Source organism: Rhododendron vialii, chromosome 2a, assembly GCF_030253575.1.
Source record: "Rhododendron vialii isolate Sample 1 chromosome 2a, ASM3025357v1".
Lineage (NCBI taxonomy): Eukaryota > Viridiplantae > Streptophyta > Magnoliopsida > Ericales > Ericaceae > Rhododendron > Rhododendron vialii.
Genome location: NC_080558.1, coordinates 30,728,198 through 30,751,828, shown reverse-complemented (window position 1 = coordinate 30,751,828; position 23,631 = coordinate 30,728,198). Strand labels below are relative to the sequence as shown.

At 42.2% G+C, this 23,631-nt stretch overlaps 1 protein-coding gene and 1 long non-coding RNA gene across 3 annotated transcripts; one reads left to right on the top strand and one right to left on the bottom strand.

Moving 5' to 3' along the window:
- The first annotated feature begins 870 nt into the window (after positions 1-870).
- LOC131315794 (serine/threonine-protein kinase ATM-like) lies at positions 871-4,254 on the top strand. Its single transcript, XM_058344993.1, has 5 exons — positions 871-1,131; positions 1,729-1,837; positions 1,974-2,117; positions 3,693-3,853; positions 3,929-4,254. Exons 1-4 carry the CDS (start codon positions 1,057-1,059, stop codon positions 3,809-3,811), a joined length of 447 nt encoding a protein of 148 aa, XP_058200976.1. The 5' UTR covers positions 871-1,056; the 3' UTR covers positions 3,812-3,853; positions 3,929-4,254.
- A 3,893-nt stretch (positions 4,255-8,147) lies between these two features.
- Positions 8,148-23,235, bottom strand: LOC131315796 (uncharacterized). 2 transcript variants are annotated; one of them, XR_009196892.1, is made up of 4 exons: positions 22,117-23,235; positions 21,936-22,031; positions 21,744-21,840; positions 8,148-8,451 (listed from the first exon to the last, which is right to left on the bottom strand). It is a non-coding gene; the product is annotated as an uncharacterized LOC131315796 (long non-coding RNA). The 2 variants fall into 2 exon arrangements; XR_009196891.1 differs by having other exon boundaries at positions 21,936-23,235.
- Positions 23,236-23,631: the final 396 nt, after the last annotated feature.

The window sequence follows — 23,631 nt, the reverse complement described above, 5'->3', positions numbered from 1 at the left end:
TTGTGCGCCATATGTTGTGTGTCTAGCATTTTTTGCAAAAAGTACTTATTACTCGTACTTCCAATCATTACTCACACCTATCTATAATCATTATTCTCATTTCTCTCTCTATCTCTCTCAATAATTTTCACTACTTCCAATCATTACTCTCATTTCTCTCTCCACTCATAACCCTACAATTTTTTTTAAAAATTTCTCAAAAACTCATCCAAACATAGCATTAGGTTGTTAATATAGGTCCCAAAGTGCTATAATCCCGTGATGCACCAGTGCACCACATAAACCCTAATCAAAATGAGAGGTGCTATTGACACAGCCAATCTGCACAATTTGCGATTTAAGGCCCACTATAAGTCTCACACAAATGATCCGAGTCGTTCATTAAATTTAATACCTATAAGTTCTTGATCTAATCATATAATGATCCGAGCCATTCATTGAATTTAAACAAATTTTCAAGGGCTTTAGCAAAAAACCTGCTCAATCCAATATCTATAAGTACTCGATCTAATAATCCAAGTTTTCATTCAGGTTAGATGATTAGATCGAGTACTAATAAATATCAAACTGAACTGATTTTTTATAGGAGTCATTGAGCATTATTTTAAATTTATTAAACAACTCAAATCGTTTATGTGAACCCTACAATACCCCACATTGTGATCTATGCACAATCTGCGCATCTGTTGTTCGTGTCGACCGACCTTCCAAAGAGACCGTCTTAACTCTTATGTGTGCAATGTTTGTGCCATTGTGCGCTTACGTCAGTTACGTCTACTGCGTCGAAATTCAAATTCTGCAAATCCTACATAAAAGCCCCATAATAAAACTATAAAAGCCCATTTTCATCTATAAACCCTATTTTCTCTCTCTCTCTATATGTAAACCACTGTCTCTTTTTTCTTGCTTGTTCAACTCCACAATGAAACAAACCAAACCTCTCAACGGTAAAACACTAGCTCTCTTCTCCGCCCGCCTCTCCACACTCTCGTCAGATTGAAAGGCTTCCACTCGATTACATACCCCCCACTGGTCCGATTCCACAAAATTACCGAGATGGCCACCATCACTTTGAGGGACGTTCAAGAGATCGTCTCGAATCTATCCTCCGACAAAGCTAAAACTTACAAAGTAACATTCTATCTTCAACTAAATTTTCCTTCACAAAATCATTGCCCTTGAATGCAAGAAAACAAAATATAAGTAGAAGACTCAATCGGACTTGTAATTTTTTCTTTTTTTTAAATTTTTTTTATTTGTCCTTAATATGCTTTCGTTAAGGACCTGTTTGCTTCTCGAAGGGTTGGACTAACTCTTCGAGGAATCTAAATTTTCTCACAATGGATGATTATCTTACCCCTAAGATACTTTTGAGGGACCACATTTGTAAGACAACTCCAACGGTTTTTTTTTTTCGATAATCGGATGTCAAGGCCAGTTTGTGTACACCTCGACTAATTCCGGGGCCCTGAAGTTTAGGACCAGGCAAACCTCCGGTGGCCTAGACAGTTATGAGGATTCCACTTCCTTTCTAGAATGGTTGTGGGAAGAAGGGGATAATGCTTCTTTGGCTTAGCAATGATGCGGTTATTTCGAATGGTGAATGATGATCATGTTAGCGAACCACATAAGTTAGAATGAACATTACAAGTGAATCATTCACTGTGTTTCCTGCATTGGTTTAATGTTTTTGTGTTTTGTATGAAGGGTTTGGTTTGTGATTTTCAGGAAGGAATTAAATTGTTGAACACCTGGTTAGAAGGTGAAAGATCCATTCACTTTGTTAGATACATAAGACAGAAAACTGCAATGCTTAAACCGAGAGAGATATGTCATTGTAAAATTTGATGTAGATACTTTTGAAATATGTTCGTTTGGTGAGGCGAAATTTTGTTCTTTTGTGGGCCTAGGGTATATATGTATAATATGTTGAGAAGGGATTGGATAATTGTACGATTACTTTCTTTTTGCAGCCGAATCATGGCCTTTTCTCATTACACTGCTCACTAAGTGTGTAACACTGGAGATATTCTCAAGCAAGCGGCGATTGCCAAAGTTAATTTTTGCTAAAACTTTCCGCATTGTTGTACAACAAGTGGAGAATTCCAGCCTTTCAGGTTGTTAAACGAAGGCTATGCTTCTTAGTTAATTTGATCATTTAATAATTCTTTTGGTTAAATAATCAACCATATATCCCTTCGTTGATTAATTCAATGGTACTACATGAATAAATGAACCACCTCAGGCGGCATTATCTCTGCTTTGAGTTGTTGCCAAGTCTGGTTTATTCATACTCCCTTTGTCCCATTTTGTTTACTCTCTCAGAAAGACTGTGCCATTTTGACCTTAAACAAATTCAGTCCTTTCGGTAATAGTAATAGTAGTTTTTTTGGAATGTTTTTACACCTTTCAAAAGATGTCAGTGTGTGCTCTTGAATGCCAAAATAAAACATAAATTTTCCAAACTACTCTTGTTAAATTTTTTTTAGGTCAAAATGGCATGAGTTTTTGGTAGGAAGAAAACAAAATGGGATGGAGGGAGTACTTGGCAGCTGACAAGATGATTTAGATTCTTGTGCCCATTATATGATCCTTAATGGAATAGATTGTCAATGATGATGAAATAGCAGATTCAAAAGCTTGATCATAGGATGAATTGATGAAGTTAGTATTGAGTTTCAATTCGAATTGTGATATATGTAAAATTTAGTCTGCCTCCACTGAGGAATAAACTTAGAAGTTTGGACTTTGGATTGTATGTTTGTCCTTGGTTGGACCCTAGAAATGGAAAAACACCACCCCATTCAGTTGAAGGATAAGTTGGCTTTGTTGCTTCTATGTAATTTTTAGGAATTTTTACCACTAGGTACAGAAAACCACATCTTAATTCCCATTAAGGTAAGATGGAATACTAAATTACCACTAGGTCCACTTTTTACAAAATACATTAACCATTAATAGAAGTGTCACCCTAGGACACCCTAAAACCTTAGGTACCTTAGGGTTTTAGGATACCCTAGAATTTTACGGTACCCGAAGATTTTAGGGTACCCTGGGGTTTGAGTTTAGGTGCTTTCATCGAGCCCTATGGTTTAGGTTTAGGCACTTTTATAGGGGTTTTAGGGTGCACTTTCCTATCATAGGGATTTAGCGATTTAGGCACTTTCATAAGGTACCCTAAGGTTTAGGCATTTTCATATAGTACCCTAGGGTTTAGGCACTTTGATAGGGTACCTATGGTTTAGGCACTTTTAGGGTTTAGGGTTTTAGGCACTATCATATGGTTTTGTGTTTCATTAATTGGATATGACCGGGTGGGAATTACTTTTTATTTTCTGTACCTAGTGGCAATGTTCTAAAAATTGCTAGGCACTAGTCGGGTGGGAAAGGGGCCTAGCGCCAAGGTGCTAACTAGTCGGCCACCTAGCGCCTAGGCGCCCGACTAATCGGCTGTCTAATTTAGGCGTCAAACCACCGCCTAGCGCCTTGGCAGAGACTAATCAGCCTAGGCGGTCGCCTTTTAGAACACTGCCTAGTGGTAAAAAGCCCTAATTTTTACAAGAAATCAAAACAAAAGAAATATATGATTTCTTCACTCTATTTTCTACCAAACAGAGTTGGGTTGCAAGGGACATGTGCCTTGGTGAAGTTATTTGATGCCAGCCATTTATGCCCTAATTATCCTCTCACAGGTAGGAATTTGCATCTGGTCTCCGCGGCGAAATTGCTTTTCAACCATATCTGGGATGTCTTAATGGATGTCCCAGCTTTCAGCATGAGTACGGGATTATCCTCTGCCATCTTTTGGTAGTTAGAGATTATCGAGTTCACATGAGGGTGCGAGTTTATTGCAGTGAGTCTCCCTTTACCTTGTACAACTGCTCAGGGCGCTTTAGATGTTGTCTTTTATAATTTTATCTTTGGCAAGGTTTGGCGATTTTTCATATAGCGAAGGTGCAGACAGTGTGAAGAATAGTACTCAATCTAATCCAAAGGAGGACGTGTTTCGCAGCATCCTGACTCTCCATTCACTTCTTGAAATCCTCCTGGAGATTTTCCAAGTAATCTTCGAGAAGACATTGTCAAGGGGATTGTCACGATTTTCTCTTTTGTGAGGGAAATAACAATTGCCGTTTCTTAATTGTGCCTTTTATATTTGCTGAGATTTTCTTCTAGAAGCATTGACTTGTGGTGTAGCGTCCAATCCTTTTGCCTACCTTTTCGTTTCTAAGTATGAGGGGAAGCTTTCACGTAAGCTCATAGAATGTGTCAATACATTGTCACGCCCTCGATTTTTAACATAATAAAATAATGCATTTCATTAAAGAGTTTTGCTTATCATAGATATAATACCCCAAGAAGTTCCAACCTACTCAAATTACAAAATAAGTCCCCAAGATTAAAGTTATACAACTTAGGCACTCCGGCCCCAAATAGAACTTAAGTACTTGTACGAATTAATCTTTAAGTTACAAACAGTTTAGTCAAAGGAATTTCTAAAATGAATAGTTACAAACTCATCTTTACCAAAAGAAAGTCAATTACAAAAGATGATTAAGTAACTACATGAGATTGGCTTCCAAAAAAAAAATCGTTCACTTCAAGCACTCTATGTAGGGGGATGAAAACAATTGGTGCTCAGAACAACACCAATATGCTACGGCTATTCGTGTCTCCTCGTCTGAACCCTAATTCGTCGTCGGAAGCCTAATCTGCAAAAACAGACAAGGGGTGAGCGCACCTTTGCTGCTTGTGGCAAAGGCCCTCCGATGCCTAAGTTGATATCACGTACTTAGCAGAAAAACCCTAATTATCAGTAGGAGAATAATATGAGTGCAACGTATTGCGTACCTTTTACTTCTAGGGTTACCTCATATTTATAGATTCTTGGATGCTTGTTGCCCAAGTATCCGTGTTGCCCTAGGTTTCCTACCTCGTATAGGAAACCAGAATATCTTGGATTCTCGTTCCTTTATCAGTTCATTACTGTAGTTCATTTAGGACTCTTTTCCATAGCTGGCCGAACTCCCACTCTCGTTGGGTATCTTATCTAGATCCTATAATCTCGGGATCTCATTCCTTAACGGAATAACACTGCTTCTGGACCCTTCCAGAGTGTTCTCCTTTCTTCAGCATTTGATTAGAGTTCTTTCGTTGTTCGGCTCTCTCGTAACCGAACAGATTGTCTGGACTAGTTACTTCACATGTAACTGGTCCTGTATTAACTATTTGGACCAATGTCATTGTACGTCTCTATTTGCCGAACAGATAGCTTGGACCAATGACTTCTCATGCCACTTGTCCATAACGCTGATCACCGCTCATGGTGGTTCATATCACCCGTGATTCCATGTACCACGTATTCGGCCGTTTGATTGTACTTGTTCGGGAATACCTCCCTACAATCGCTCCCCAGCTTTGCTTGTTGCCGCTGTTCGGGGACTACAGGTAAAGCTAAAATTGGAACTTGAGCCGAGCTCCATGAGTCCCGTGTAGATATAATACCCAAACCCATTGATGTTTTTAGCGGTTTAGTCATCATTTTCTCAAAGTGGTGACTCCACGTGGCACGTTTCGTACGCCTTGTGCTTAATTTGAACTGATATTCCTTCCAAACGGTGTTTGAACAGTCCCCCTGGTAAGATTGCTTTCCGTTACTTTTCACGTAACGGAGTCGGGTGGTGACGTTTCACCTCCGTCTTCCCTTTAAGCCTACTCTTGGGTCTTTTGGGGTTTTCCACCAAAAAATCCAATTCCATCTTTTCTCTTTCTTAAACCAGACAAAAGTTTTCTCCTCTTCCGCCATCGCCGCCTTCTGCAACACAATCTCGTGCCTGGGAACCATTGCCACGCTCTCGTAAGATTCTCATTCCTTTTTTCTTGTTTCGTTCTAAGATTTGTCATCCTCAGACTCATCTGCCACTAGGGTTTCGTACGTATTTTCGAATTCGTAGAACTTCCAGAGTATCCATGGCGGATGAAAATGAGAATCCCCCAAAACCTAGCAAGTTTAGGAGAGTCTGTGAAACCCCTACTGCCATGGCGGCATTTAGGGCCGAATATAGCGTTCCAGATAATGTGGGCCTCGAACTCGCCCCTTTAGGTGTGGATAGGGATGGCGGTTCGTGGGATAGAATGTGTATTCCAATCGTAGCCATTGTCGAGGGCAGAGTTTGTTTCCCTCTTCATCCACTGCTTCGTCAGGTCCTGAATTGGTATCGTCTTACCCTCATGCAAGTTTCGACCAACGTCTTTAGACTGGTAATGGGGGTTGTAGCCCTGAATAGGATTCTGGGAACTCAGCTTGGGATTTGGGACATCCAGTGGTGGTATAGCATAGTTTTAAACCCTGAGTACAACACGTACTACTTCAAGGTTAGGAGAGCAGAGAAGCGTCTCGCGCTAAACCTGCCAGATTCCGCTCGTGATTACAAGATTGATTTCCTCTATGTTACTGGTGCATTCGAACCAATAGGGGAAGATGGCCAAGTGGTGGGCCTTCACTGCCCCCACATATGGGGTTACCCACGTATGCTCCTAATTCACTTTGCCCTTAATCATAACTTTTCTCTACTGTTTTTCTGAATTTTATTTACTCCATGCTTGTATTTCAATATGCAGCAGATAACGCCAACAAGTGTCCCAGATGAGAACCAAGTAACATCCGAACATAGGAGATTAATAGAATTCTGAAATACACTGGTGAGCCCGGTACCTAAACAGCTGGTCAGGGTCGTAACGCTGACGTACTACTGGGATACAATCCTTCTTACAGAGGTGTTATTGATAGAAGACTTGCCAACCCGAGTACCAGTGCTGCCTCAACATCGACCGCTCCCCAGCTGAGGAATTTAAGATCCAGTGCTGAAGTGACAATTGTCGGGCAGCCAGGTGACGTTCCTATTTCAGAAGGCCTCCCCTTACCTCGTGTGGTACTCAGAAGATCCTCTCAAAGGCAGGCTGCTTCTCAACGACAGCCCGAACAGCCAATTCCTAATCGTAACACCAGCCAATCATCTTCTTCTGGCTATTCCCCATTTCCTCCAAGCTCAGGTACTATGATCCGTCAACCCCTGAATCTTAGTACCCTACTCACCGTCTCTTCACGGGGACGTGGTGCCTCCGGGAGGGCATCATCAACTGGCCGAGCCCCCCTGCCATCTCGTCGAACCAGGGGGGTTTCAACACGATCCTCCTCCTCTCCACGGGAACGTGACAGTTCCCTTGAGGCTACCGATGCTCATCGGGACAAACGCCCTAGGAATCAAGAAGGTGGGGATCCTGATGCTCAAGCTGCTACATCAGTTTCAGAAACTCCCCCATCAACCATCCAAGTAACTCATGAAACTTGGGCCCCTCAACTCATAAGGGGTGATCGTCCAGTAAATGTTGGAAATAGTGCTAGTTCCTCAGAGACTGCACTGGCCCTTGCACAGGGCTTACTACTACCTGTTGACATGCAGAAAGAGTCCTCATCTCCTCCTGATCGGCTTGTGTCCACTGGACTCGTCAGTGGAATCAAGGTGATGTAATTCTGTTCGTAGCTTAAATTTTACCTTTCTTCGTTAAAAATATTAATTTTGAACTACGTTTTGGTTTCCTTTAGTTCCACTACTACAATAAAGCATAACAATCACAGCTATTGGCTGTGATAGTTAGTCTTTTATCACACTCCTCCTACCGTGATAGATGTGGATGTGATTGTAAGTCACTCTCTTTTATCACGGTTATAAACCGTGATTGAAAGATAGAAACAATCACACCCAAAAGGTGTAATCGTTTCTAGGCAAAACCGAGATGGAAACTCATTTCCGTGTTCTTTTCCAGGTTTTGATCACACTCTTCTTGAAAAACCGTGATTATATGTCGATAACAATCACCACCAAACACTGTGATCTTTCATGTCTAAAAACTGAGATGGAAAATAGTTAGGTGTGATCTTTTCTGGTTTTTAGATCACGATTTCGTCTAAAACCGTGATTAAATGTTTTTATCATCACAGTCTAGAAGTGTGATTGAAAAATGCATCTTTTTTTTTTTGTGCATTTAAAAAATGCCTGAATCTCTAACCAATAATAAATACATGTAAAATATGCATTTAGCCCGTAGCATCTTGCACAAAACATGTCAGATTGAAACATCGTGCCGGAAAGCCTACTTTGAATTAATCTAACATCAATCAAATTTCTGAAAATGCATAAAAAATGCAGAACAAAAGCTTCAATAATAAAAAGGACAAAGAAAACTAATTGAACCACAAGCATGGAGTTATGTCCTAAGCTACAATGAATTCTTCATTCTTTGAAGCCAATTTCAAGCACTTCGTCATTCTCTGAAGCCAATTTCAAGCACTCATCATTCTCTAAAGCCAATTTCAAGCACTTCGTCATTCTCAGAGCATGCCTAAATCCACCAGAAAACAAAAGGTAGCAGTATCAAGAACTCCAATGCCTAAATCCAGCAGAAAACAAAAAGTAGCATCATCAAGAACTCCAAAAAAAAAGTAACAGAAAACACATCTTTAGAACCAAACTTTGGCAACTGACTGAACCTTGAAGTTCTCAGTACTACCATTAGGATGGTCATTTGACTGCACAAATCAAGCAAACAACCAACTTTCCAAACATCATTATGGCAAAAGGGGGTGTTTTCCATCTGTACAGAATAAAGCAGACAAACAAACAAGCAGATGGGAAATAAGAGTTCAGCATCGATGAAAGTGTCCATCTGTAAAATCAGCTAGTATTACTCTTCAATTTAGATTATGATAGATATTTCAAGGGGAATGTAGGGAGGTATTCCCGAGCAGATACATTTAGTTACCGAACACGTGATGTTTGGGAATACGTGGTAAATACGACTGGACTTATCGCCGGGCAGTATTAAGAACAGCGATATGGAACAAAGACATGTGAAGTCCTTGGTCCATGCAATCTGTTCGGCTGAATAAAGGTCAATGACACGACAAGTCACTGGAGTAAACTATCTGTTCGGCAGATAAGAGATATTCTGTTTACATTTGAACCAAGTTACATGTGAAGTCCCTGGTCCAGGTAGTCTGTTCGGCTATGAGACAGCCGAACAAGGAAGGAGCTCTAATCGAGAGTAGGAGCAGAGGGAATACTCTGGAAGATTCCAGAGTAGTCATGTCCCATAAAGGGATAAAGATCCCAAGAATATAGGATCTGAGAAAGATACCCAACGAATATGGGATGTTCGGCTCTTAAAGGAAAAGAATCCTAAAAGGAATCTTTTCCATAAACTGATAAAGGAAACGAGACTCCTTGATATCCTGGGTTTCCTATACGAGTTAGGAATCCTATGGTAACATGGATGCTTGGACAGCAAGCATCCATAAATCTATAAATATGAGGTAAACCTAGAGGTAAAAGGTACGCAATATGTTGCATTATTATTGCTTTCCTACTGATAATTAGGGTTGAGTTTTCTAGTACGTGATACTAACAAAGGCATCGGAGGGCCTTTGCCACGAGAGGCAAAGGTGCACTCACCCCCTATCTATTTTGCAGATTAGGGTTCAGACGTCGAGCTAGGGTTCCGGTGAAGAGGCACGAATAAGCCGTTGCAATCCAGCTGATCCAAAGCATCAATTGTTTTCATCCCCCTACAATTGGCGCCGTCTGTGGGAAACAAAAGAATTCCCTTTTGAAATACGACCATGGTGGAAGTAACTCCAGCAACACCGCATGAACCAAAAGATGTGTTAGATGAGGGAAGGGACAAATCTCCACCTGGGGCTCCGAGAAAGCCCCAGGGTGGGCACAGGAGGAACACGAGTAAGGACCGCCCCCTTACCGTGCATCATAACTCCAAAAATAGAGGAGATGGAGAGACGGCTTCAAGATCCACGAGAAGGAGTAAATCCCATCACAGGGATGAATCGATCGCGCACTCCAGGAGTGTGCACCATAGTGACGACGTTCTTGATAGGAAGAGGCAAGAAGTCGAAGAGTATGCTCGTCTGATTAAAAAACGAGAGCATGAGATCAGAGAATTGGAAAGAATTAGGGAGCATCCGGAGGATTCTGGACTATCTCGAAGAAATTCTAGAGGCAGTAGGTATGCTGTGGTACAATACAGAAAAGCTCCTTCACGAGGAAGAAGGAGCAGAAGCAAGAGCAGAAGTCCTGTTATAGGGCATCATGAGGCTTCTCTACGAAAAAGGGGAAGAAAAAGTAGAAGTCGAACACCAGAGAGAAGGACTTCTTCACGAAAAAGGAGGAGCAGAGACCGAAGTTTTACCCCCGAGGAAGAGGATACGAGAAAGCATCATCGAGACAGGTACGAGAGGCCTGATGCTGACTGGGTCAAGGCTTCGGCCCATAAGTCAAAGGAGCAAGAGGATGGGACAGTGACTGCACGAGAAGCAGCACGCAAGGCCCTAAGTAATATTGCAGCCTCCCCCTTTACAAAGAGGCTACAAGAAGCAAGGTTTCCGAGCAGAGTGAAGCACGGTGCATTCGTACTTTACGAGACAAATACGGATCCTGTAGCTCACATACAACATTATCAACAAGCCATGTTTATGCATGAGGGGGATGATTCCATCTTGTGCAAGATGTTTCCCTCCAGTCTTGGCAAGGTAGCTTTATCCTGGTTTCATAAGTTGGCCCCACGATCCATACGAGGATGGAGGCAGCTAGCAGAGGAATTTACTGCTCGGTTCTTAACGAGCAGAAAGGCCCCAAAGACTTTTGAGAGTCTTTCCACCATGAAGCAGGAGGAGAACGAGCAAATTAGAGATTATGCAAAGAAGTACTGGGAAACTTTCAACGAGATTGAAAGTTGCAGTGAGGAGTACGCAATTGCTACGTTCAAAACTGGTTTGCCTGTTCGGGGAGAGCTGCGCCGTTCATTGAATAAACATCCAGTAGCCACCTTGGCTAAATTGATGGAACGGATAGAGCAACACGCCAGAATGGAGGATGACATACTCCGTGAGGATGGCAGGGCGGTTGCCGAACAGCCGAAGGCACCTGCCAAAAAAGTGGATAAGCCAGAACCCAAGTCTTACAAAGACAGAAGGGAGTACGAGCAGGCTAAGAAAGAGCCATACAAGGACAAGCAAGCTCCTGACCCCAAGTCCTTCTTTTCTATCACTACGGTTTGGAAGGAGCCAATATACAGGATTCTTTATCGAATAAAGAATCAGCCATATTTTAAATGGCCCCCAAGTCTAGGAGGAAACAAAGATGCAAAACGTGCTACGAATCAGCACTGCAGTTATCACAAAGATTGGGGCCATATGACCAAGGATTGTGAGGTATACAAGAGGCACCTTGATGATTTGGTCTCTCGGAGCTATCTCAAGGAGTTTATCCAGGAGGACCCTAAAGAGAAAGGGAAGGTTATGGAGTTGGGTTACGAGCAACACCCTAAAGGCGTGATCCATATGATACATGGGTTGGCTGCACCTTATACGAGGAGTGAGGTAAGGCTGTTGCAAAGACAGATCAAACACGATCAGCACGTGATGCCATTGGGAAACAAGAGAGGGCGAGAGACTAATGTATGCAATGAGAGCATGGCATTCAGTGATGATGATTTGGCGGAGGTCCAAATACCCCACAATGATGCATTGGTCGTAACCCTACGAGTTGGGGAATACGACATCGAAAGAATTCTGGTGGACTCGGGGAGTTGTACAGAGGTATTGAACTATGATGCATTCAAAAAGCTGGGCCTGGCCTAATCAGACTTAGAACAATCAACAACACCTCTAATTGGGTTCGGTGCAGGAGCAGTCTGGCCCCTTGGAAAGGTAACGTTACCTGTTCGGGCCGGATCAGTGGTGTTGAGAACAGATTTTTTGGTGGTCGATGTCCCATCTTCCTATAACGCGATTATAGGGAGGACGTGGTTGCACAAAATGAGAGCAGTCTCCTCGACTTATCACCAGATGGTGAAATTCCCAGGATCAAACGGGATCGAAGTCCTTAAAGGAAACCAGAAGGTGGCACAGCAGTGCTTGATTTCCATCATCAAAACAGCCCTGAAGGTCCACCATGTTCACACATTAGAAGTACCAGATCAACCAACCATCGAGGATGTTGGAAGAAGCCCGGCTGAAAAAGTGGTTGAGGGCTTGGAAAAGATTCAGATCAACGAGATTGATCCTGGAAGATATTTTTTAATTGGAGAATCACTGCCAGCAGATGAAAAGGCCGAATCAGTAAAGTTCCTAAATGATTATATGGATGTTTTTGCATGGGTGCCTGAGGAAATGCCTGGGGTGGATGCAGATGTGATCTGTCACCATTTAAACATTGATCCTCTGCATAAGCCGATCATTCAGAAGAAACAAAGGGCAGCCGTACAGCATGTAGATGCTGTGATTGAAGAGGTCGATCGTTTATTGGAGGCCAAGGCAATACGTGAAGTCTATTACCCAGAGTGGTTATCCAACACTGTTGTGGTAAAGAAGAAGAATGGAAAGTGGCGTGTCTGCGTAGACTTCACAGACCTGAACAAAGCATGTCCTAAGGACAGTTTTCCTTTGCCTAGGATTGACCAATTGGTTGATGCAACCTCTGGTTACGAGCGAATGAGTTTTCTCGATGCATATCGAGGATATCATCAGATTGCTATGTTTGAACCTGATCAAGAGAAGACTTCGTTCATCACACCACGAGGGTTATACTGTTACAGTGTCATGCCCTTTGGACTAAGGAATGCTGGGGCTACATACCAAAGACTTGCAACCATTATGTTCAAGAAGCTCATCGGGAAGACTTTGGAAGTTTACATAGATGATATGGTGGTAAAGAGTCGAGAAAAGGGAGGGCATATTTCTGATCTAAAGGAAGTATTCGAAATCCTGAGGAAGTATAAACTAAAACTCAACACCTCGAAGTGTGCGTTTGGAGTTGGTTCAGGAAAATTCCTGGGCCACTTGGTAACTTTGAGAGGGATAGAGGCAAATCCCGATCAGATTGATGCCTTACAGAGACTACAGAGTCCCAAAACTACCAAGGAAGTCCAGAGGCTGACTGGAATGGCAGCAGCACTTAACAGATTCATCAGCAGGTCAAGTGACAAATGCAGACCCTTTTTTCAGCTACTGAAAAAGAGGGAGGGATTTGAATGGGGAGCAGAATGTGAGCAAGCTTTCCAGGATTTGAAGAAATACCTGGCCGAACCCCCACTATTGTCAACTCCCCAGCCAGGTGAGTCTTTAATTCTGTACTTAGTTGTTTCCGAGCACGCAGTAAGTGCTGTCTTGTTGAGGGATTTGGGGATCGAGCAAATCCCCATTTATTATGTTAGCAAGACATTGTTGGATGCAGAGACGAGATATCTGCCTTTAGAAAAACTTGTCCTGGCACTTAGGACAGCAACCAGGAAATTGCCACACTACTTCCAAAGCCATAAGGTTGTGGTTTATACTGAATATCCATTAAAATCGCTGCTTCGAAAGGCAGATTTTTCGGGAAGGATCTCGATGTGGTCCGTGGAGTTAAGTCAGTATGATCTCGAGTATCAGCCACGCACAGCAATTAAAGGCCAGGTGTTGGCTGATTTTGTGGCAGAATTTTCCCCCACTGTTGCCCCCTTGCCCCCTACGAGAAAGGAACAGGCAGCTAGGACATCATCCTTGAAGGATCAACCTGTAGCCGAATAGGATCCCAAGGAATGGAAGTTATTCGTTGATGGATCAGCGTGTAATACTGGTTCTGGAATTGGAATTGTCCTCTTTCCTCCTCAAGGAGTTCTGATTGAACTCTCTGTTCGGCTTGGATTCAGTGCGTCGAATAATGTGGCTGAATATGAAGCACTCTTGGTTGGGTTAAGAAGTGCGAAGACCCTTAAAGCAGAACGGGTCAGGGTGTATTGTGATTCCCAGCTTGTTGTGAATCAACTGTCCGGCGAGTACGAGACTCGGAATGAAAAGATGGTAGCCTACGTGCAGGCAGCAAAAGACTTGCTTGATACCTTCGAGAGGGTATATATTGAGCAAATAAGTTCTGGACAGAATGCTCATGCAGATTCTTTAGCTTGGTTGGCTGCAGCAGTACCAACAGAGTTCAAGAGAAGGGTGGCAGTAGAATACCTAAATGAGCCTAGCATTGGGAAGAGTGTAGATTTGGTCTTGGACGTGAACCAAGGACCAAGTTGGATGGATCCAATAATGGAGTTCTTACGAGATGAGATACTCCCTTCTGATAAAAAGGAGGCCCACAAGATAAGAGTCAAATCTGCTAGGTTTTGGCTCTCCCCAGAGGGTAAGTTGTATAGGAAATCCTTTACAGGTCCCTATTTGCTATGCGTACATCCTGAGATGGTACAGAAGTTCCTTCATGAGATCCACGAGGGAACATGTGGGAGCCATGCTGGAGGGAGATCCATTGCCCACCGAGCAATTACTCAAGGCTATTGGTGGCCACACATGCAAGAAGATGCAAAGGTTTACGTAAAGATTTGTGAGAAGTGCCAAAAATTCTCACCAATGATTCGAACGCCTGCCGAGGATCTGGTACCTTTGACGAGTCCCTGGCCTTTTGCCCAATGGGGAATGGATATCGTGGGCCCATTGCATAAAGCAACTGGGAATCGAAAATTCCTACTTGTAGCAACTGATTATTTTACGAAGTGGATTGAGGCAGAACCATTGGCCAAAATCACTGAGCCTATGATAGAAAGGTTCGTGTGGAAAAGCATCATCACTCGTTTTGGGGTCCCTTATTCATTGATCACAGACAATGGATCCCAATTCCAGAAGAAATTTAAGGCTTTTTGTGCCCAATATGGAATAAGAAATTTTTATTCCACCCCAGCCTACCCTCAGAGTAATGGGCAAGCAGAGGCGTCTAATAAAACTATCCTTGATGGAATCAAGAAAAGACTTGACAAAGCTAAGGGAAAATGGCAAGACAAGTTGTCATTGGTCCTGTGGGCTCATCGAACAACGCCTAGGAGGTCTACGGGAGAGACCCCCTATTCATTGGCCTATGGAACAGAGGCTGTCATACCTCTGGAAGTAGGCCTGCCGACCAACAGGACAGTTATGGTTGAAAGTGGAGGCAATGACAGGGCTCTTGAAATCGAGCTTGACCTCGCCGAGGAGAGGAGAGAAAAAGCCTTGGTTCATCTTGCTTCTTACCAAGAACAGCTGATGAAAAGCTACAACAAGCATGTTCATCCTCGAGAATTTGGTGTTGGGGACCTCGTGCTACGAAAAGTGCTCGGCAACACCAAGGTGGCCAACGAAGGCAAGCTGGGGGCCAACTGGGAGGGCCCATATAGAGTAACTGAGATTGTAGGCATAGGAGCCTATCGATTGGCAGATTTGGATGGTGATCCAATTCCAAGGCCTTGGAATGTTCATAATCTACGAAAGTTCTTTGTTTAGAAGTATTAAAATCTGTCTTAGATTTGCATTACGTGATTGTGTGGGAATTACGAATATAATTCCCTTGTTCTAGTTTTGACTATTTTAGTTGCAAGGGGTACGAATAATACCCTCTTGAGTTTTGCAGATTATGAATACAATCGCTTCTTAGTATAACTGCTGTGGTATTTGTTTTTAATACGAACTGCAAGTTTAGTTTCCCTCATTCGTATTGGGGAGCAGGGTATATAGTTATACAGTTCAGTACGTGAAACTGAAGCACAAGTATGAAACACTTGTAAACTTGTAAGATTTTACCAGTATGAAACACTTGTAAGATTTTCAAAGCTTTAAGTACGTGATACTTAGGCGTTTTTGTGTAAGTACGTGACACTTAACGAATACAAGTACGAAACACTTGTATAGAATTTCAAGTATGTGAAACTTGGGTATACATTTGAGCACAAGTATGAAACACTTGTAAACTTGTAAGATTTTCAAAGCTTTAAGTACGTGAAATTTAAACACAAACACTTGTGTGAGTACGTGATACTTAACAAGTATGAAACACTTGTATGGATTTTTAAAGTACGAACACACGAGTAGTTCTAAGTACGTGATACTTAGAGGTTCTTGTGTGAGTACGTGATACTTAACAAGTATGAAACACTTGTATGGATTTTTAAAGTACGAACACACGAGTAGTTCTAAGTACGTGATACTTAGAGGTTTTTGTGTGAGTACGTGAAACATAACGAATACAAGTATGAATACACTTGTATGTACTAAAAAACAGTACGAGATACTGGGAAACAAATGTTGTTAAAGTACGTGAAACTTAAACTTCAGAACAGGAAATCATGTGTAAGTACGAAATACTTATGCAAACGAATGATGGTTAACAGTACGAAATACTTAATTGCATCCGAACAGATGCAGCAAACAGGGAAGCCGAGCAAAACATTAAGGTTATGCCACGAAGGGCCGAATATCTGTGTTAACAAAGTATTTAACTGTACTGGTGCCTCACAGGGCCAAAATATGCTTATGGTCACGCAGGACCAGCAACCAAAACAGTTCATGTACTTACCAAATCAATCCACATTCTGGACCTCTGAGGTATCAGTGTTGATCTCAGCGTTAGCACCGCCCTCGACTACATTCTCTTCCAAATTAATAGGCTCAATAGGTACATCCCGAGCAGGAGCTTCAGTAGGGTCCACATCCGTGGGGATATCTTCCTCAGCATTGGTAAATTCTTCAATTTGCCGTTCAAAGTCTTCCTCTAGATGTCCTGCTAGCTCTGGAATGTCTTCGATGTTCTGAACACGGGTGCTAGGCAGCTCGTTGTCAACCCAGAAGGGTGAATCATCAGCAACCCCTAGTTTTGTCAGACAGGTTTCCCAGCTGGCAATCCAGATCTGGTCCTGAATAGCTGGCATCTGTTCGACGTAGCTAGATGTTGTGGTGTCAAAACCCTTCTGGTACCCTTCTTCGTAGGAGGCTTTTTTAGTGTTATCAATCTCCAACAGTGCCTGATTGAGGCCCTCCTCAGCAGCTCCAAGCTTGTTTTTGGCCTCGACGAAGTCTGCTTTGGCTTTGTCTCTTTCCCTTTCAAGTCTAGTGATCGTACGAAGCAGTCTGGTATTGTTATTCAGCAATGTGATCCTCTCATTATCAGCATCTTCAAACTTTTGGCCCAATGTGACCATCTTTTGAATGAACTGACAAACACCGAATAGTAGATAATGAGAATATCCGTGGTACACGAAATGTGCACAAAGACTTATATGGAAAAAGTTAAGTCACATTACCTTAATACCACTGACAAGTCCAGTGGCGACAAGCCGATCAGGAGTAGCTTCAGACTCCTTCTGCATATCTACAGGGAGCAGTAGACCTTGGGCAAGGGCGAGTGCTATCTCCGAAGAGCTGGCACTGTCCCCAATGTGAACAGGCCGATCACCCCTAATGAGATTAGGGGTCCAGCTTTTGGGAAGCACTGGAGTACTCGAAGAAGGGGGTTGTTGGACTACAGTTTGGTTGAGAGGTTCTCCAGTCTCTTCGCTCCTGGGACGTTTGTCCCGATGAGCATCGGTAGCCTCAACAGGACTATCTTCCCGAGGAGAAGATGATGATCTTGCAGATCCCCCCCTATTGCGACGTGAACGCGGGGGAGGGGCGCCAGTTGATGCTACCCTATTGGTAGCACCTCGTCCCCGTGAGGAGACAGTGAGCAAAGAGCTGAGGTTAATGGGTTGGTGCGTCATCGTACCTGAGGTTGGAGGTGATCGAGAATATCCGGATGAGGACGACTGACTGGTAATTTGATGAGGAACGGGTTGTTGTTCGGCAATGAGTTGCCTGCGGCTTGATCTCCTGAGTACCACACGTGTTTGAGGTATACCGTCAGGAATAACAATATCGCCTGACTGACCGGCAAGAGTGACACCAGCTTGAAGCCTTGAACTGTGTGGTTGGGGAGCAGTGGATGTAGACGCGGCACTAGTGCTGGGGTGGGCGAGTCTTCTGTCAATGACCCCTCTGTACGAAGGGTCGTATCCCAGCAGTATATCAGCGTCTCGACCCCGACCAGCTGTTCGGGTACCAGGTTCGCCTTTATATTTAAGGATTTTGTTGATGTCCTCTGTTCGGACGTAACTAGGCTCTCGTCTTGGACGTTTGTTGACGTTTTCAGCTGCACAATCGGAGTTATTAAATCACAAATTAGACACAATAGAAAGCTATGAGAAAGCAGCAAACAAACAAATAGCAAAAATGAAAAATAAGAAGCATACGTGGGTATCCCCATATATGGGGGCAGTGGAGACCCACCACCTGACCATCCTCTCCTAGTGGCTCAAAGGCTCCAGTGACGTAAAGGAAATCGATTTCATGATCCCGAGCAGAGTCTGGCAGGTTTAGCACGAGACGCTTGTCGGCCCTTCTAACTTTGAAGTAATAGGTGTTGTATTCAGGGTTTAGTACAATGCTGTACCACCACTGAATATCCCAAATTCCTAACTGGGTCCCCAGAATCCTATTCAAAGCCATTACACCCATTATCAACCTAAAAACGTTTGTTGATATTTGCATGGGGGTAAGACGATACCAGTTTAGGATCTGGCGGAGTAATGGGTGAAGGGGAAATCGAACTCCGCCTTCGACGATAGCAACAATGGGGATACACATTCGATCCCAGGAACCTCCGTCTCTATCTGCGCCCAGGGGGGCGAGTTCGAGACCAACGTTCTCTGGAACGTTATATTCCCTCCTAAATGCCGCCATGGCAGTAGGGGTTTCACATAATTTCCTAAATTTACTGGGTCTCAAGGGATTCTCAGCATCGTCAGCCATGGGTATACTCAGGAAAGAAGAAAGACTGAAAAAGGGTGCAACTGAAACCCTAGAAAAACAACCCACGAATCTGAGAGTGAGATCTCAGAGGGAAGCCTAAGTAGACGAAATGGAGTAAGAACGAGAATCTTACAAGAATAATGTGACGATTCCCTAGAATGCAATTGAATTTGCAGGTGGCGGCGATGGCGGATAGCGGGATGCTTTCGCCTGGTTTCTAGAGAGAGAAGGAGCGCGTTTAAGTTTTTGGTAAAAATCCAAAAAGAGCCCTTTCAGGGGTTTAAGGGTAAGAGACGGAGACGAAACGTCTCCTCTCACGCCGTTACAGGTAAAAGTAACGGAAAGAAGAAACCGTTCTGATGCCGTTTCATAGAATGTCAGTTCGAAATTAATGCTTGGCATACGAAACGTGCCACGTAGAGTCATTACCTCGAGATGGTATAATGACAGAGGCGCCATAAGGCATCAATGAGATATTGAAATTATGACTGCACGGGATCAAAAGGGTTTGGTCTAGATAGAATTCTGTTTCTAAGCATCATATATTGCCCCCGAACAGTGGTAAATACATGAAGCTGGGGAGCAATTGTAGGGAGGTATTCCCGAGCAGATACATTTAGTTACCGAACACGTGATGTTTGGGAATACGTGGTAAATACGACTGGACTTATCGCCGGGTAGTATTAAGAACAGCGATATGGAACAAAGACATGTGAAGTCCTTGGTCCATGCAATCTGTTCGGCTGAATAAAGGTCAATGACACGACAAGTCACTGGAGTAAACTATCTGTTCGGCAGATAGGAGATATTCTGTTTACATTTGAACCAAGTTACATTTGAAGTCCCTGGTCCAGGTAGTCTGTTCGGCTATGAGATAGCCGAACAAGGAAGGAGCTCTAATCGAGAGTAGGAGCAGAGGGAATACTCTGAAAGATTCCAGAGTAGTCATGTCCCATAAAGGGATAAAGATCCCAAGAATATAGGATCTGAGAAAGATACCCAACGAATATGGGATGTTCGGCTCTTAAAGGAAAAGAATCCTAAAAGGAATCTTTTCCATAAACTGATAAAGGAAACGAGACTCCTTGATATCCTGGGTTTCCTATACGAGTTAGGAATCCTATGGTAATATGGATGCTTGGACAGCAAGCATCCATAAATCTATAAATATGAGGTAAACCTAGAGGTAAAAGGTACGCAATATGTTGCATTATTATTGCTTTCCTACTGATAATTAGGGTTGAGTTTTCTAGTACGTGATACTAACAAAGGCATCGGAGGGCCTTTGCCACGAGAGGCAAAGGTGCACTCACCCACTTTCTATTTTGCAGATTAGGGTTCAGATGTCGAGCTAGGGTTCCGGTGAAGAGGCACGAATAAGCCGTTGCAATCCAGCTGATCCGAAGCATCAATTGTTTTCATCCCCCTACAGGGAAGGCAATAAGCATTACCTGCCCACCCAAAACTCAAATCACAAAATCTGTTGGCAGTTCGTTACTCTAGAAAAGTAATCACCACTTCTATACTAAATTACTCTGATAACATAGAAAGGAAGGTGACAAAATTCAATAATCTATCAAATAAAACTCTCTCAGTTCAATGGAAAATACAGTTGCAAAGCAGGATCCAACATTAAGAACGCAGTCTGGAAATCCGAATATCAGATTGGAGGCTATTGCAACACGTTAAATTGAACTCTCCAGTGTTTGTAGGCTTTTTAAAGCATAAATATACCAAAGGAAGCACCACGGACTTGGGTTAATTCCACCAATTTTTCAATAATCTCACTCTGATGCTGAAGAGGACCATTCACTTCCTCAAGGTTGGTTTTGAGCAAATAATTACCCCTCTACATATATAGGCAGAGGCATGCACATGCACATGCACAAACAAAACACACATGCAAGTGGTGTGGGTCTCTGTGTAAGTATAGTGCACAAATTCGCATACAAGAGTTAGGGAGAGGGGGACAGAGGGAGCTAGGGAGGAAGAAAGAAGATTTGGAACTAAAGTTAAATGGCTACAAAAGGATTGATAGCGTTAGGAGCTTATTAGAGTGTAGTTTATTCCAAAGAAAATTATCAAGGAGAAGATCCCATTAAAGTCATTTTGAAAGGCTTTACCCATTACCATGTCTATCACATGAATTACTTAAGTTAGGGGCTATGAAGAACCAACATTCCTAATGCATATCTGTATGGGCCAGGTGGGGGAGAAACCGAGACATGTATGTAGCTGTCCAATTAGTTTCAATTTTTAAGCCTGCGATACACCCAAGACACCTCAAGGACACACGTGTCTCAAGTTAGACTCAGTCTATAAGAAAGGAAAGAGAATATTTAAGAAGTAAAAGGTAAACGTTTCAACTTGATAGGACCCTAGTTTAGACTATGATTTAGAAGTACAAGGTAAAATTAGAAATTTAATTGGTTTTCATTCTTTTCGGACACAAAATTCAAACGAACAATATCTGAGATTCCGATTATGTATTTTTCCATGTTCCCGTGGTGTTTGTGTTCCCTTTTTTTTTTTTTTTGCAATTCTCGCATCCCGTACCATATCTATCTCCATCTGTATCGCTATCCGTGCTTCTTAGGTTAGAGGATCCCATTCAAGCATAAGACATCTTCCACTCAACTAAACAAGCCATTTTGGGATTCATTAATCTTAACAGTTACCTACAAACCCTGTGAGTTAAATCCTCCTTTGCTCGCCATTTGCCAATCACTGATCATAAACAAAGAAAGAAATTCGCAGGCTCGGATGGAATAGAAATTTTTCATAGCTGTCATTCTAAGAGACCCAAAATTCTAGTCCAGAAAACAGCAGCTATCGGGAGCCATTATTCAGCAGAAAGCAACAACAGCAACAGTCATTTAAGCTTAAGCAGTACTAGTGCCACAACCGAAGCAGTAGCAGAACAGAATCCAGAGAAAAATAGCAGACAGGAACAATAGCCATCACAAGCAGCCACAATTCAGAACTGGACAGCAGAGCAAGCACACAGTAAACTCAAATAAAGGAAGAGCTAACTTACACATAGAAGCTGATTATACTTTGTTCATGATGGACTTTATCCACTCGGCTCGCACTTCATCAATTTCGGCTTTCGTGTAAGTTTTTTTTCCATTGAACTGCAATGGATAAAAAATAAAATTACATACAAGTTAACAGTTCTATTCATAAAGCAATATAAAGAAATACTGTACAAGTTAAAAATAAGTCTTACATTTCCTCTGCTTAAGATCCTCTCATCTCTAATCAAATCTTTCATGTATTTCATTACATAGAACTCACATTCCACGTTTGTAGGTTGTCTAGGGCACTGTAGACAAATACGATCATTTCAATCAGAAAAAACATAAAAACAATGCCAAAAAAACCCAAAAAGAGAGAGATTGCATTGATACCTCGATTTTTTTTCAATTAATAATTCGACTACTCCGTACTCCCTTACTACTGTCATAGATTTTGAATGCACTTCAAGGAGGCAATACTTGTAAGTACTATCAACATAATATGATTAAGAAAAGGGCTCAAACAATAATGCTCAAAGTCCAAAAACTTGCGTCTTAATCAAGAGTTTAAGGGGTGAGTGGACTTCCTTATTAATTGAATCCATGTAGTACACTGTTGAAGACGACAAATCAATGACGCACAATACCCAATGGACCCTAATATGAAACAAGACATAATTAGCTATGACCAATACCTCTTGCTTTGCTACAGACACAGCAGGAATAGAGATCCAGACAAGCATACTAAAAGCAGAAACAGAACAAAACAAAAGCAAATTAAGAGGAACAATGTATAGATCTGCAAAACTTACCCAATATTACAAAGAATGAAAAGCAAATTCATGCTTTTTGGATCTCACAAATTGCCCAGTATCATGCACATAAAGATCCGTGTGATTTTTTAAGGAAACTTGATTAAAGGAACTTTTGCGGCTCACTATGTCACATTGACAGAAAAAGTCTTATGATAATTTTTCAAAGTTTCTTCGGCGCGTTCTATTAGGGACTAGATCAGACAATAACTGCAGGGAACAAAAATAACAGTAATCGCACAAAAGTGGTAGTAGTCCACACTGTCCAATTATATCAACTGAATCATTTTTTGGTTGTACTATGTTTAAACTTTGATCGATTTTGGATGAAGTGCCTACATTTCATATGGTTTGTTTAGGTAGAAAAAGGCCTATGAGCACATCACAAAGCGTGGATGAAGTGCCTACATGTCATGTGTTTTTATTAGGCAGAAACAAGTCTACATCAGTACTGATCATGAGAGCAACATATCAATGACAACAACAATACTAACAAGAACTAATCCCAAGACTGAGGCTACACCATGTCCAACATTGCTCCTTTTCCAAGAGTTACTGATAATAGAAGCACAAATAAGAACCCCAAAACTGAGTCAACAGATCCTAGAGAGATCTTCTTTTCTTGTGTGGTAACACTAGAAAGACTTATCTCTCCACCCAAGCAACAACTAGATACTCCAAAAGAAAGTGGACGGTGGGATTGGTCAGTCGAAACGCATATAAGCAGGCCATACTTTTGAGTTATCTGATAAACAAAAAAAATACTCCAAAACAACTTAGCATAAGCACGGAGAAAAGCTTGGACTCCAAACTTTTGGGTGATAACATAGGTGCAGGCACTACTGATGGAGTGTTTCAACTGCGCAGTACATGTCAGTACTTAAAAGCACACGGAAGAAGTAGGTGACAAGAGAAAGCAACATAAAAAAAATCATTTGCCTTTCCTCAAAAAAAAATTATTTGCCTTTCCACGGAAAGAGAACTTACCATTTGTTTCAAGAGAATAAACTTAACACCAAGGACCGATCTCTATGTTTATACGTTTTTCCCTTTTTGCCTTTCCTCAAAGAATTCATTCGGGAGGGGAATGAACACT

Bases quoted from the DNA above. Each gene is read 5' to 3' on its own strand.
- LOC131315794 (XM_058344993.1), top strand. From the start codon at position 1,057: ATGGCCACCATCACTTTGAGGGACGTTCAAGAGATCGTCTCGAATCTA. The intron at 1,838-1,973 runs GTAAAATTTGAT...TTCTTTTTGCAG, and splicing joins ACCGAGAGAGATATGTCATT to CCGAATCATGGCCTTTTCTC. The intron at 2,118-3,692 runs GTTGTTAAACGA...ATCCTCTCACAG, and splicing joins GGAGAATTCCAGCCTTTCAG to GTAGGAATTTGCATCTGGTC.